General features: G+C 50.3%; 2 protein-coding genes across 2 annotated transcripts in view; one reads left to right on the plus strand and one right to left on the minus strand.

Annotated features, from left to right (window-relative positions):
• Nucleotides 1–2,676: 2,676 nt before the first annotated feature.
• THAP8 (THAP domain containing 8) lies at nt 2,677–12,017 on the minus strand. Its single transcript, XM_087727990.1, is given in 7 exon segments — nt 2,677–4,249; nt 5,334–5,506; nt 5,509–5,679; nt 5,682–5,873; nt 5,876–6,380; nt 9,937–10,129; nt 11,872–12,017. Coding segments are annotated over 7 exon segments (1,464 nt in total). The 5' UTR covers nt 11,955–12,017; the 3' UTR covers nt 2,677–4,102.
• Nucleotides 12,018–13,187: 1,170 nt separating this feature from the next.
• WDR62 (WD repeat domain 62) overlaps nt 13,188–14,566 on the plus strand; it is a 29,115-nt gene continuing 27,736 nt past the window's right edge. The window contains exon 1 of the mRNA XM_087727938.1: nt 13,188–13,838. Coding sequence (XP_087584064.1) covers nt 13,713–13,838 — 126 coding nt within the window. The 5' untranslated portion in view covers nt 13,188–13,712. The remainder of the gene's footprint in view (nt 13,839–14,566) is intronic.

The raw sequence follows: 14,566 nt of genomic DNA on the forward strand, positions 1-14,566 counted from the left end.
GATGGCAGTGCCCATGCGCCGCCCGCAGCATCAGCAGCGGCATCAGCGGCAGAAAACGCCCCCCGCCCGCCCCTGCCGCCTGCTGCAGCCCCCGCGTCCAGACGGTCGTAGCTGCGGGGTTCCGGGGGGTCGCGAGCCCGGGAAAGAAGGGCTGGTGCGAGTCCGTAGGGCTGCTGACCCCAACCCCTCCCTCCACTCCGGGGTGGGTTTTGGGGGTCTCTCCACGCAATCCGAGCTGGCCCCTTCCTTCCTCTGGGGCAGCCGCGGCTGAGAAGTTGGGGGGTGGGGGGCAGCCGGGCATCTTCCAGCCAGAAAGCCGGCAAACCCCTCTGATGTGGGGCAACAGGGCTTCCAAGTCTCACAGAGCCTTGCTGCAGCCCAGCCAGGGGCTCCTGACTCCGGAGAGGCTGACATGAAAAGTGTTGCATTTATTCAATGTTTATCTGGCCTCTATTATTCTATAAGGCAGTGTTTCTCAACCTTGGCAACTTGAAGATGTCCGGACTTCAACTCCCAGAATTCCCCAGCCAGCGAATGCTGGCTGGGGGATTCTGGGAGTTGAAGTCCGGACATCTTCAAGTTGCCAAGGTTGAGAAACACTGTCCTAACCACTGCTGGGGAATTCTGGGAGTTGAAATCCGGACATCTTCAAGTTGCCAAGGTTGAGAAACACTGTCCTAACCACTGCTGGGGAATTCTGGGAGTTGAAATCCGGACATCTTCAAGTTGCCAAGGTTGAAAAACACTGTCCTAACCACTGCTGGGGAATTCTGGGAGTTGAAATCCGGACATCTTCAAGTTGCCAAGGTTGAAAAACACTGCTATAAGGCAGCATACATGGTACAGTATTCCCCCCTCCTCCTATTTTTGCTCACAACAACCCCGTCAGGTGGGCCGGACTGAGAATGAGTGACTGGCCCCAAATCACCCAGAGAGGTTTCACGCCTAAGGCAGCACTGGAATTCACCGTCTCCTGGCGATTGGCCCAATGTCATCCAGCCACAGTTAAGCAGGACTGGAACTCCCCGTCTCCTAGTGATTGGCCCAAAATACACCCAGCCGGTTTTAACAGCTAAAGCAGGACTAGAACTCCCCGCCTCCTGGTGATGGTCTCAAGTCATCCAACTGATTTCCATGGCTAAGACACACTAGAATTCACCATCTCCTGGCGATTGGCCCGCACCTCCGCTCTTCCCCAAATTTTCCAGAAGAAACAGTGCCAGACAGTGTTGGAAGGCAGCTAAGCGAAGAGCCACCGTTGGACCCGTATAGATGATCTTGAAAACCTCAAGCCAGTTGAAAACTCCAGGAATGCAAACCAGATGGGGATAATCCATCGCCTGGAGGAATGTGGTTTTTCTCGCCAACTGCGGGGAAGAATTTCCATTTCCTTCTGGGGAAATAAATCTCATCCTGCCTGATTTTATATGCCATGATAACTCAACTCTCTGCCTGGCTGCCTTCCAATCTGGAAATCTCCATTTTCTTTCCCCCCTGGATCTGCTTCGCTCTGCAACTTTTCCAGCTCTTTAAGCTTCACTCGTGGTGGACGGGTGTGTGTGTGTGTGTGTGACCCGACGTATGCAAAATATAACTAAGTGTGATCACACCATAGATTTATGTAAGCGGTGAGGTAAAGCATAGTAATTTGCTTTGAGTTCCTTGGCCAGCCAGCCTAATGTGGAATTTGGCTGGTTTCCAAACAGCTGCACGCTGGGACAGCATCATAGCCCATTATACCCATTTTTCTCAACCTCAGCAACTTTTAAGAAGCGTGGACTTCAACTCCCAGAATTCCCCAGCGAGCTCGGCAGTTCACAGGTCTTCGGGTCCACTGGCATTTGGGCCGGGGAAATTCTGGGAGTTGCAAGTCCACCCCGTTTAAAACATGGCTAGGGAATTCTGGGAGTTGAAGTCCACCAATCTTCAGGTTCAGTAGCATGATGGCTGGGGAATTCTGGAAGCTGAAGTCCACACCTCTTAAGTAGGGTCTGCTTGGGCAGGGGGCTGTTGAGTAATTGAGTAATTTATTTATATGCCGCCCTTTTCCCTGGGGGGGACTCAGGGCGGCTTACAACTCGAAAAGGGGGGGAAAACAAACAATTAACACATAAGACAGTACATCATTAAAAGCACAACATTCATACAATTCGGGTGGGTTACAGTCTTTAATCCCAGGCCCGACGGGATAGCCAGATTTTGAGGGCTGTGCGGAAGGTCTGGAGGGTGGTGAGGGTACGAATCTCCACGGGGAGATCGTTCCATAGGGTCGGAGCTGCCACCGAGAAGGCTCTCCTCCGCGTAGTTGCCAGTCGGCATTGACCGGCAGATGGGACTCAGAGGAGGCCTAATCTATGGGATCTAATTGGTCGGGTGGAGGTAATTGGCAGTAGGCGGTCTCTCAAGTACCCACAAGGTCCTACAAGGTCCCGTCCAACTCTCGTTAATCTGTATCTGTTTCTGAGGATGAAAAACACTGACCCACTTTTAACACACTCCATTGTACTTGGTGTGTATGATGGAGGGTAGATCCCACCAGGGCTCACACAATGTTTTAAAAAAAAATCAAGACGGGGAGCTGGGTCACCCGATTTCCATCTTAACTTTGGAAAACTCCACCTTGTGGATGCAAACTTCTGGATTTCTCCCTCCTGATGTAATCAAAGCCAACCAAAAGATTTTCCGACAGATTCCCTTTATTCATTTAAGTTACAGAACTATATAAACACACAGCACATGCAAAGGGATGATCTCTGCTCAATTCTCTCGAGATTTACCCTGGCAGCCTCCGTTACGGGGAGGAATACAACTCCCAGAGTCCCTTTGGCTGGGAATTTTAGGCCCAACGTATGTGAAAGGCGCCAACCTGGGGTAGTATGCTTTTGTAAAACCTTCGATGAAATCTTTCCTCCAATGCTCAGGTTAATCACAGAAACCAGGGTATTGTGTGTGCTTTTTAAAAAATTTAAGCAATGAAAGGATTTATGATCAAAATTCATTTGGGATCTTATTTGGCAGCTATTTGGGCTTCAAGACAATTACAGGAATTGGCCAGGAGGAAAAGCAGAACAAATTCTGGGCGCTCTCTGAATTGACGTTGAGGTGTTCTTAATCTTGTCAACGGAGCGTTTCGCATCCGTCTTGGTGGTTTCTTCCAGGTGCTTTGAACTACAATTCACAGAAAACTCCCATCTTGTCTCGTTGTGGGGGGGATTCTGGGATTTAGTCTTTAAAGGGCGCCAGGTTGAAGAAGGCAGGCGCGCACAACTGCAGCTGGCTTTGGGGTGTGCAAAACACAGGCGCATTTCCAAATGCACCAGGCCGATTGCTGATGGTTGCCGCGTCTCAAAATCTTTTCCACGCTTCCCTTTTTAAGCTGCCTGTGGCCCCGTTTTCTATGCGCTCCTCCTGCCCCCCCACTCCCCGCTTCCATTCAACCCCTTAATAATAATGATAACAATCATAATAACCCATTGGATTGCAAGCTCTGCGTGAAAGGCTCCGTTGGGATCAACGGCACAGGATCCTCTCTTCCGTCTAGCTGGAATCAGCATGGAAACCTGGAGAGGCCAGTAGTAGCTGCCCCTCCAGGAAGGAAAATCACCCTGCAGACGTTGAATCCGAGCCCTTCAAAAGAAAATAAACCACCGACAAGAGAGCAAGATTCTAGGATGTGGAAATGAAGCGGGCACTCGTGGGCTGCTAATCTGGAAATGCGGATGAAAACTACAAGCAAGGGAGGAGGAACAGGGGTTGAAGTCTTGCCTTTTGCACTACAATTCCCATCACCTGGGCCACAGCAGCCGGGGCCGAGGCAGATTAGCAGCCTCGGAGCCCCAAGAAGGATTAGGGCTGAAAGTGCATGATATATATATATCATATATATTATAATCTCAAATACCCCCAGAGAGAAATCAGAAGATAAGGTGCTGAAGGAATAAGGCCACCGAGAGGCAGCTGAGGTGCTGCTTAGCTGGGCCGGCCTTCTTGGCTGGTTCTGGCCTCTGGCCACTTCCTGGGGAGGGCTGAGGGGGGGGCAACCAGATGCAGAAAGGCCTGTTCTCAGCTGCCACCCCTCCCCTCCCCCCAATTCAGTCCCGGCTCACTGTTCTTCCAGCTGGAGGATGGTCTCGTTGGCTTCACCGGGGAGTTGAGGCATGGCGTAGACCAACGCTTGATCTCTGTCCTGGCAGATGATGGCTACTGCGCCACCGGCCTCTGGCATGAAGGTGCTGGACTGCAGGCAGGCCTGGGGAGGGAAGGACAGAGAGGGGTGGGTGGGTTAGGAGACCTGGGCACCTTTGGCCAGTCGGATAGGATGCTGGCAGCATCCATTGTGTCCAGATGGAGGTGAAATGGCCGTTTCATTGAAATTGCTAACACCATCAACATTAAACGGAGCTTACTCAGATGCTGAAATACACCATGCAAAGGAGATGAAGAGGGTGGAAGAGAGGAGAGAGGCAAGAGGAGGAAGAGAGGGTAAGGGGGTGGGGGGGGGAAGAGGAGGAGAGAAAGGAGGAGTGGAAAGAGGAGAAGGAGAGAGGAAGGGGAAGTAGAGAAGAGAAGGATGACAGAGGGAAGAAAGGAGGTAGGGAGGAGGAGGAGAGAAAGGAGGAGTGGAAAGAGGAGAGGGGAGGAGAGGAAATAGAGAAGGATGACAGAGGGAAGGAAGGAGGTAGGGAGGAGGAGGAGAGAAAGGAGGAGTGGAAAGAGGAGAGTGGAGGAGAGGAAGGGGAAGTAGTGAAGGACAGAGGGAAGAAAGGAGGTAGGGAGGAGGAGGAGAGAAAGGAGGAGTGGAAAGAGGAGAGTGGAGGAGAGGAAGGGGAAGTAGAGAAGGACGACAGAGGGAAGGAAGGAGGGAGGGAGGAGGAGGAGAGAAAGGAGGAGTGGAAAGAGGAGAGAGGAGGAGAGGAAGGGGAAGTAGAGAAGTACGACAGAGGGAAGGAGGGAGGGAGGGAGGAGAGAGGGAGAAGAGGAAAGGAAGTGATGGAGAGGGTATCAATATGGTGTATGGAGAGCAGAAGAGCCAATAATAGTCTCCTATTTACGACGGTGCCCCGAGGGATCACATGATCCCCTTCGCGACCTTCTGGCAAGCGCAGCCAAGGGGGGGGGAAACCCCCAGATTCGCTAACCGTCGTGTCAACAACGGGCGGCAATTCACTTAACGGCTGTGGCAAGAAAGGCCGCAGAACGGACGAAGCTCAACAAACACCTCACTTAGCAACCGAAATGTTGGGGCTCCTTTGAGGTTGTAGGTCGAGGACTGCCTGTTCTTCCTCGCGCCCTGCATTCCCTGCCCGGCGGAAGGAACCGCCCCGTCCACTCACCATCTCCAGGACCTTCAGCTTCTCCTCCGAGACCAGGTTCTCCTTCCACAGCTGCTCCACCACGCCCTCCATGGCCTCCAGCTTGGCGCAGTGTCTCCGGTGCCTCTGCTGGAGCACCTTCACCTTCTTCTGCAGCCCCGACACCACCTCCACCAGCTCGGCCGTCGTCCCTCGTGCCGGTGGTAGCGGTGCTCCCCCAGGGGCTCCTCCGAAGAGTCGGCGGAGGAGCTGCCCTCCTCCAGCTTCGCCTCCTCGGCCGAGAGGGAGGCCTCCAGGGCCGCCTGGTTGGAGACGATGGGCAGGGTGGAGACGATGGGCAGGCTGAGGGCCGAGGACAACACTGTCTCGGCGGAGACAGCCCGGAAGAGGCGGCGGCGGTGGCGGCGGGAGCGGTGGGGATGGTCTCAAAGTAGGCCACCATCTGGGTGGTGGCGGTGGGCTCCTGCAGGACGGGGAGGGCCACGGAAGGGCCGCCCGCCAGGAAAGGCTCGATGGAGACGTTCTCGATCACCAGGGCCCCCTGTTCAGCCACCACAGCGGCTCGGCCATCACAGCCCGTAGGGAAGCCTGGTCGCCGGCGGCCAAAACTTCGCAAGGCAAGGCCACTTCGGTGCACAGCTGCCCGGCCAGCCCGACGGAAGAGCTGGGCAAGGCTCCCAGGGTAGCCGGAGGCAGCGAGGCCACAAAATCCACCACCTGCTGCTCCGGGGGCTCCTGCGGAGCTTGGCCCGGCACGGCCGGGGAAGCCACCGCCAGGGTCACCGCTTTGAGGGGCTCCACGATTTGGACCAGGGGAAGCAGGTTCACCGTCCCAACCAGGGGTCCCGAGAGGGCCTGGAAGTCCAAGTTGGGGGCCGAAGACTGCGTCTCCACGTAGACCGGGGTGGCGCCCACGCTGGGGTCTATGGCTATGGTCAGGGTCTCCATGGCGTCGGGCTCCTGGCAGGCTGGGGTTTCTGCAGCGGGGGCGGCCCACTCTCCACCGCACTCGAGAATCAGCTTCTTGGCAGGGGTGTTGGCAGCCGGTTTGCCAGGACCCTCCCTCTTCTGAAATAAAAGCAAAGGGCCATTCGTCAACCATGCAATTTACCCCCAAAAGAGGGGTGTTTGTAGCTCGGGGATGAACTGTGGGGTCCTGGGGGCTCCCTGAGGTTTCCCTGCAAATCTTTCATGGGCCCAGCTAGGGAACAGGAGTTCGGGAGGAGAAGGGTGAGAGGGGGGGAGAATAGCAATAGCAGTTAGACTTATATACCGCTTCCTAGGGCTTTCAGCCCTCTCTAAGCGGTTTACAGAGTCAGCATATTGCCCCCAACAACAATCCGGGTCCTCATTTTCCCCACCTTGGAAGGATGGAAGGCTGAGTCAACCCTGAGCCGGTGAGATTTGAACAGCCGAACTGCAGAACTGCAGTCAGCTGAAGTAGCCTGCAGTGCTGCATTTAACCACTGCACCACCTTGGCTCCTTGGGAAGGAAGAGGAGGAGGGGGATTGTGGGGTCCTTGTTGCTCTCTTAGCTTGATAGTTCCTTGAAGACCTTTCATGACCCAACTAGGGAACATCATCAGTGCTAGGAGGGAATGGGGTTTGGGAGGAGGAGGAGGAGGAGGAGGAGGAGGAGGAGGAGGAGGAGGAGGAGAACTGTGGGGGTCCTTTCGACCCTCTGAGCTTGATAGTTTCCTTGAAGACCTTTCATGACCCAACTAGGGAACATCATCAGTGCTAGGAGGGAATGGGGTTTGGGAGGAGGAAGAGGAGGAGGAGGAGGAGGAGGAGGAGGAGGAGGAGGAGGAGGAGGAGGAGGAGGAGGAAGAGGAGGAGGAGGAGGAGGAAAACTGTGGGGGTCCTTTGGACCCTCTGAGCTTGATACTTTCCTTGAAGACCTTTCATGACCCAACTAGGGAACATCATCAGTGCTAGGAGGGGAGTTTTCAGGGAGGAGAAGGAGGAGGATTGTGGGGAGACACTAAACAAACCACTACTTGTATGATCAGCCTATGGAGGAGGATTCGGGGAGAGTGACGACCATCTTCCAGGGAGAAAAGGGGGTTGACTTATAGTTCAAAGCACCTGGGGGCAGGTGAAGCGTTCATGACGGCTGCAGTGTCCCGGGGTCATGTGAGATCACCTTTTCACGACCTTCTGACAAGCAAAGTGAATGGGGAAGCCAGATTCCCTTAACAAAATTGTTACTAAATTTAAAACTGCAGTCATTCACTTAACAACGGTGGCAAAAAAATGTCATTAAAAGGGGGCAAAACACACTTGGGTTAGCAACAAAAATGTGGGGCTTAATTGTGGTTGTAGGTCGAGGACTTATTGTGATCAATACAATACAATAGCAGAGTCGGAAGGGACCTTCGAGGTCTTCTAGTCCAGTGTTTTTCAACCTTGGCAACTTGAAGATGTCCGGACTTCAACTCCCAGAATTCCCCAGCCAGCGAATGCTGGCTGGGGAATTCTGGGAGTTGAAGTCCGGACATCTTCAAGTTGCCAAGGTTGAAAAACACTGTTCTAGTCCAACCCCCTGCCTAGCGAGGAAACCCTACAGCATTTCAGACAAACGGCTGTCCAGCATCTTCTTAAAGACTTCCAGTCTTTGATGTCTTCTAATCTCTCGCCTCTCTGAAGGCAGATTCCACGTCTTTCATCCCTGAACAAACTCCAGGCCTCACCTGGCACATACCTGTCCCTCTACCTGAGTCCCTCCAGGGGTAATTAAAGCTGCACTTAAAAGTCACCTGACCGTAGTTGTTTACTCCTGGATCTAAGTCCAACCTGCTGCAAAGGCGGAATATTCAGCTGTGGCCACCAGGGACCTGCTTAGAAATCAAAGCCCTATCAGCAAACACACACACACAAACACACACTCACACACGCACACAATAACCAAACCCTGATATTTATCTTTCCCAAGCTGAGATAAACCTGAACTTATGTTTACAGCCAGCTAAATCCAAGGCCAAATAGGAGCATGAAATGGTTTTATTCTCTGACCCTCGGTCCCCAGAATCGGATTGTGTGAATAGGGACCCCTGAGGTTTCAGAACGAGACACACGAGACTAGATAAATAAATAAAATGCTCTTGGTTTTTAGTCTCTTATTTCGTCCACTTGTAAATGTCTTGTATGATCTTTTTTTTAAAAATTGTATTATTCTATAGACTACCCACAGTTGCTTTAACAGTGAGATGGGCAGCATAATATTAATAATAATAATAATAATTTTGCAAATAATAACTTTGCAAAGAAGCTGATGAAACTGTTGATCACATACTCAGCTGCTGTAAAAAAATTGCGCAGACTGATTATAAATTGCGGCACAATTCAGCAGCACAAATGATCCATTGGAATTTGTGCAAAAATTATATTAAAACAGCAACAAACTGGTGGGAACATCAGCCTGAAAAAGTCACCGAAAATCAGATGGCCAAGATCTTGTGGGATTTCCGTATACAAACGGACAAAATACTGGCACATAATACACCAGACATCACACTGCTTGAGAAAAATAAGGTCACAATCATAGACATCGCAATACCAGGTGATAGCAGGGTCGCCGAGAAGGAACATGAAAAAAATCGCAAGATACCAGGACTTAAAAATCGAAATTCAACTATTATGGGCACAAACCAGCAGTGGTAATCCAGTGGTAATTGGCACACTGGGTGCTATTCCAAAAGCACTGGAATTACATTTGAAACAGTTAAAAATTGACAAAATCCCCATCAGTCAAATGCCAAAAGCCGCACTGCTTGGATCTGCACGCATATTACGAAAATACGTTACGACGTCCTAGGCCCCTGGGTGGGGCCCAACTAGTAACCAATGCCAAATCCGGCGAAACAACTGGCCGCTGTGATACAATTGTATAATAATATATAATATAATAAATATAATAAATATAATAAATATAATAAATATAATAAATATAATAAATATAATAAATATAATAAATATAATAAATATAATAAATATAATAAATATAATAAATATAATAAATATAATAAATATAATAAATATAAATATATAAATAAATATATAATATAATATAAATATATAAATAAGTATATAAGAAATATATAAGAAATATAATATAATAAAAATATTAATAATGTAATAATATAATAATAATAAGACATTATAGGAACATACACCCCTTGCCTGTATTTTATATATTTTATGGGAAGACACCAGGACTGGTTTGCTGCTTCTTCTGTTAACGCAGGGGGTGTCCAACCTTGATGACTTTTAAGACTTGCGGACTTCAACTCCCAGAATTCCCCAGCCAGCCATGAATGATAGAGTTGGGAGGGAGCAGAAAAATCACCTAATCCAGTGTTTTTCAATCTAAACAACTTTGAAACGTGTGGACTTCAACTTCTCCATGTCTGGCTGGGGAATTCTGGGAGTTGAAGTCCACAAGCCTTAAAAGTCACCAGGGTTGGACATCCCTGTTTTCAACCTGTCTCCACCACCATCTCCACATCTTAATAGAGCTTTAACTTTACAAAGAGAGACTTAAATTGCCTTCTTTCCTCTCCCTCCTGACGTTCCCTGACAGGTCATTCCCACCCCACGGAAAAAAAAGCAACAGGGTTCTCACCAGTGGGCTGTCCGAGGTCTGGAAGATGGTGGGAACGGCATCGGGTTTCAGGTAGCGAACTCCCCACCGGTACTCAAAGCAGGAAGGCGCGAAATGATCACTGCACAAGTGCTGGTGCTTGGTGGGGATCCACTTCTCTTGGTTCATTTGGGAGAGCCATTGCCGGAGACGCTCAGGACTGTGTAAGGGAAACCTGTAGTAGGGGAACGGAAAGGAAGGCTCAGGATGAACGAGACACCATGAAGGGTGAAACACAGGCCGCTGAAACAAGGGTGTATCCTCTCCATCGCCTTCCTCATTTCTCTGCCGACACCCGTATCTCCTTCCTTCGATTCTTGTTATAAGATTCAGGTACGAGAATGGTCAAAAGAAGTCAGGAAGGCAGCTACGACATGCAGTTAAAACTCTTGTTTTGGAATGCTATAAAATTTGGCCCTATAAAACACGCTGTGGCTTACTCCAAAGGAGATAGCATTGTTTATTAAATGCTGCCCATCTCACTGTCAAGAGCAGAGGGCGTCAAAATTGGTAACTTTAAGACTCCAGAGCTGGCTGGGGAATTCTGGGAGTTGAAGTCCACAAATCTTAAAGTTTGGGGAGCCCAGGTCAAGAGTGAGGTCATTTTAAGAGACTATTTAAAATCGATTTTGCTGGAAGGACAAGCCTATTGCGGCCAGCCAGTCTGGTGTTATCGGAGAAATTCCGACCTAAACCACCTTATCCACGGAGTCAGGTTTCTGGCTTTGTGTGATGAAAGTCATAAGAGATTGCATTTGCCGGATGAAAAAACCACAGTTTTGGGGAAGAAACTTAACTACCAACCGCTTCTCCTTTTGGCCCGGAGGTCCACATCCACAAAGACAGGACAAGGTTTACTTTTAGGGGGGAAGAAAAATCTACTAGATGTTTCTCCCACTTCCGAAAGCCCCCCTGCGGATCCAACACGACGATAACCCTGCGGGGTAGGATAAGCTAGCCCAAAGTCCCCCAGCTGACTTTTGTCGCCAGAGGCGGAACTAGAATTCGCTGTCTCCTGTTTTCTAGGCTGGTGCCTTAACTACTACACACCTCTTAATGCAGTGTTTTTCAACCTTTTTTGTGCAAAGGCACACTTTTTTCATGAAAAAAAATCACGAGGCACACCACCATTAGAAAATGTTAAAATTTTTTAACTCTGTGCCTATATTGACTATATATAAAGTGTTTTTCCCACGGCACACCTTACACTATGTCACGGCACACTAGTGTGCCGCGGCACAGTGGTTGAAAAACACTGTCTTAATGGGGCTGCCCAGGAGCCCCAGATCAATCCCCATTCAGGCCTGGAGGCCCCCTCCTCTCCCCTTCCAGGTGAGTAAAATGAGGAGGGGGCTCTTGCTTATATAACCCCCCCCTTTCCCATAAGAAGCAACACCCAGAGACTCCCAAAGGTCTGCTCACCCCCTCCCCATAATGAGGCTCTGGGACCACCAAAGGCCAGCCAGAGGGGTCTGTTTCCCCACTCCTAGGGAGGGGGTCTCTTTATCTCTTCTAGGGAAGGGGTGTCTCTTGCCCCCTCCTTGAGAAGGGGTTTACTGCCCCCCCTCCACACAACCTCCCCCGAAAGCACAATAAGGGAGGGGCCGAGACCCTCCTGCTCCCCCCCCAGTCCCACGCCCCCTCCCCAGCTGGGCCGGACTACAAAGCCCATCCCTCCACGCCACCTGGGAGTTGTAGTCCGGGGAATCTCGCCGGGGAGGAAAGCCTCGCCTGGGGGGATGGGAGGGGGTGGTGGTCAGGCCAAGGTGGGGTTGGGGGGGGTTTCCTCCCTCCCCCTTTCCCCCCTCCCAATCCCCAGTCTGGCCCCGCCCCCTGGCACGAGGCGGGTGGTCCCAAGCAGACCCCTCCCCACCCCACCCAGCCCCACCCTCCCTCCTTCCCGCAAGGGGGTCTGACTTGTAGAAGCTGAGCCGGCGCTGGTCCCGCCGCGGCTGCCCCGCCGAGTTGGAGCATCGCGGCGCCCGGCAATACTTGGTCATCGTGGCGGCGCCTCCGGAGAGCCCAGCTCGTTTGTTGACGCATGACGTCACGCGGCACGCCCCCGGCGCGCAGCCACGCCTCCCCAGCGCCTGCGCAGAGCGGGCAAGTGACGCCCTGGCTCGCCGGGCGGAGGCAGGCAGTGCTGTCTATAGCAGTTGTCTCCAACCTTGGCAACTTTAAGACTTGTGGACTTCAACTCCCAGAGTTCCTCAGCCAGCTTGGCTGGCTGAGGAACTCTGGGAGTTGAAGTCCACAGGTCTTAAAAGTTGCCAAGGTTGGAGATCACTGGTCTATAGAGATAGGAAAAGGGAACAGGGGTAGCACTCCATTCCCTTTTATATATATTGCATGGGTTATATTATGTTATTATATTTTATGTTTATATTATATTATTAATTAGATTCGATAAACATAGATAGAAAGACATACAGTTGATCAGAGGTCTTCAAATATGGCAACTTGAAGTCCTGTGGACTTCAACACCCAGAATTCCCCAGCCAGCTATGCTGGCTGGGGGATTCTGGGAGTTGAAGTCCACAGGACTTCAAGTTGTCAAGGTTGAGAAACACTGGTCTATAGAGATAGGAAAAGGGAACAGGAGTAGCTCTCCATTCCCTTTTATATATATATATTGTATGGGTTATATTATATTATTATATATTTTATGTTTATATTATATTATTAATTAGATTAGATTAGATAAAAATAGATAGAAAGACATACGGTTGATCAGAGGTCTTCAAATATGGCAACTTTAAGGCCTGTGGACTTCTGGGAGTTGAAGTTCACAAGCTCTGCTGGCTGGAGAATTCTGGGAGTTGAAGTCCACAAGTCTTAAAGTTTCCAAGTTTGGGGAGCCCTGCGGTCAATACAGACACAAACATAAACCCCACTGAATACAACAACAAATGGTCGTTGTTGCTTTAAATGAGTGGATGTACTTAACAGCTGTAATTAACTTTACTATAAGAAGGAGTCAAAGAGAACTCACTCTCTCTCTCTCTCTCTCTCTCTCTCTCTGCTTGTCCTATGCTTGATGACTGGAATGTGAACTGCGACTGTAAGCTACTGTTTGTTCTTTGAATTGTGTTTGGGCTAATATCTACTATGACTGCTTGTGAAGCAATTATCAGTAGTAAAACTACTTGTTTTTACTAGCAGTGTCTGAAACTATTCTTGCAACTCTGCAACATTCTTTCTCTCCAGCTGCACATTCCGCTGCACTACTGCCTCCCAACGGAGATACCCCTAACAACTTCAACTCCCAGAATTCCCCAGCCAGCATCTTAAAGTGCCCCAGATCGAAAAACACTTGTGTTAAATCAGCATCCCTTTGCTGATCTTAATGGAACCACTGGGATCCAATGGAGTTGGCCAGCAAGTGGAAACCTTGAACAAAGACAAAAGTAGGGGGGGAAAAAAAGAAGGCAATGTTCGAAATTTGGGCGGGTCCGGCCAGATTCGAACCCGCGGACCTGCGTAGAAGGGCGGCGGCTGGGACGGCGCCACCTGATTGGTCCAAAGGAAAGCGACGGCGCGCGCCCGGTGCGGAAGGCTTCTAAGTGGGAGGCGGGCCGTTGGTCGCAAAGGCTGCCTCCCATTGGCCGCTTCCGGGCGTGATTGACGCGGCGGCGGCCAACCGTTGCGCGGCACCGTTTCCGCGCGCTGTTTGGGACGGTTACGGGGCGATGAGCCGCGGCGGAGGCTGAGCGGGGAGAGATCCGCCGATTGGCAAGCAGTCGGCCTCGGTAGGGGAGATGGCCGGCGGAGGAGGAGGAGCGGGAGGCGGCTGCTTGTACCCGCGAACGACGAATCCGAGCCTCGAGTCGCCGCCTCTCCTCAATCTGAGGCGAAGGTCGAAACAGCAAGGGCCGGAGGAGGCGGTGAGGGGCGGGGCTAAGCCAAGGAAGGGTGGAGCCGCCGCGGTGGGGCGGGGAAAGGGGAGGAGCCCAGGGGATGCGTGACGTGGTGGGCGGGGCCGGAGAGTGGGCGTATCCCAGAAAAGAGTTCTGTGGATCAGAGGTCTTCAAAGTTGGCAACTTTGAAACTTGTGGACTTCAACTCCCGGGAGGGGTCTTAAAGTTGGCACGTTTGGGGACCCCCTGCTACGGATGGATGGATGGATGGATGGATGGATGGATGGATGGATGAGATAAGATAGCTAGATGAGATATAGAGATTAGATAGATAAAATGATAGGTGATATAGATTAGATGATAGATAATATAGATAAAATGATAGATTAGATAGATAATATCTATATACACGTACATACATATATAATACTGTATATATCCATATTTTATATACATTATCTATCTCCGGATATCTATCTATGTATCTATCTCCTTCCATTTCTATCTTTCTATCTATCGCTCATCTATATATCACTCTATCCAGATCTCATTTATCTACCATCTATCTATCTATCTATCTATCTATCTATCTATCTATCTATCTATCTATCTATCTATCTATCTATCTATCTATCTATCTATCTATCTATCTATCATTCTATCACTCTATCACTCTATCCATATCTCATTATCTACCATCTATCATTCAACTATCCATCCTCTCTCTCACTCCATCCAGATCTCATTTATCTACC

This window comes from Thamnophis sirtalis, unplaced genomic scaffold (genome assembly GCF_051295495.1).
Source record: "Thamnophis sirtalis isolate CommonGarterSnake01/CBP01778 unplaced genomic scaffold, rThaSir2_p1.2 scaffold_13, whole genome shotgun sequence".
Taxonomy (NCBI): domain Eukaryota; kingdom Metazoa; phylum Chordata; class Lepidosauria; order Squamata; family Natricidae; genus Thamnophis; species Thamnophis sirtalis.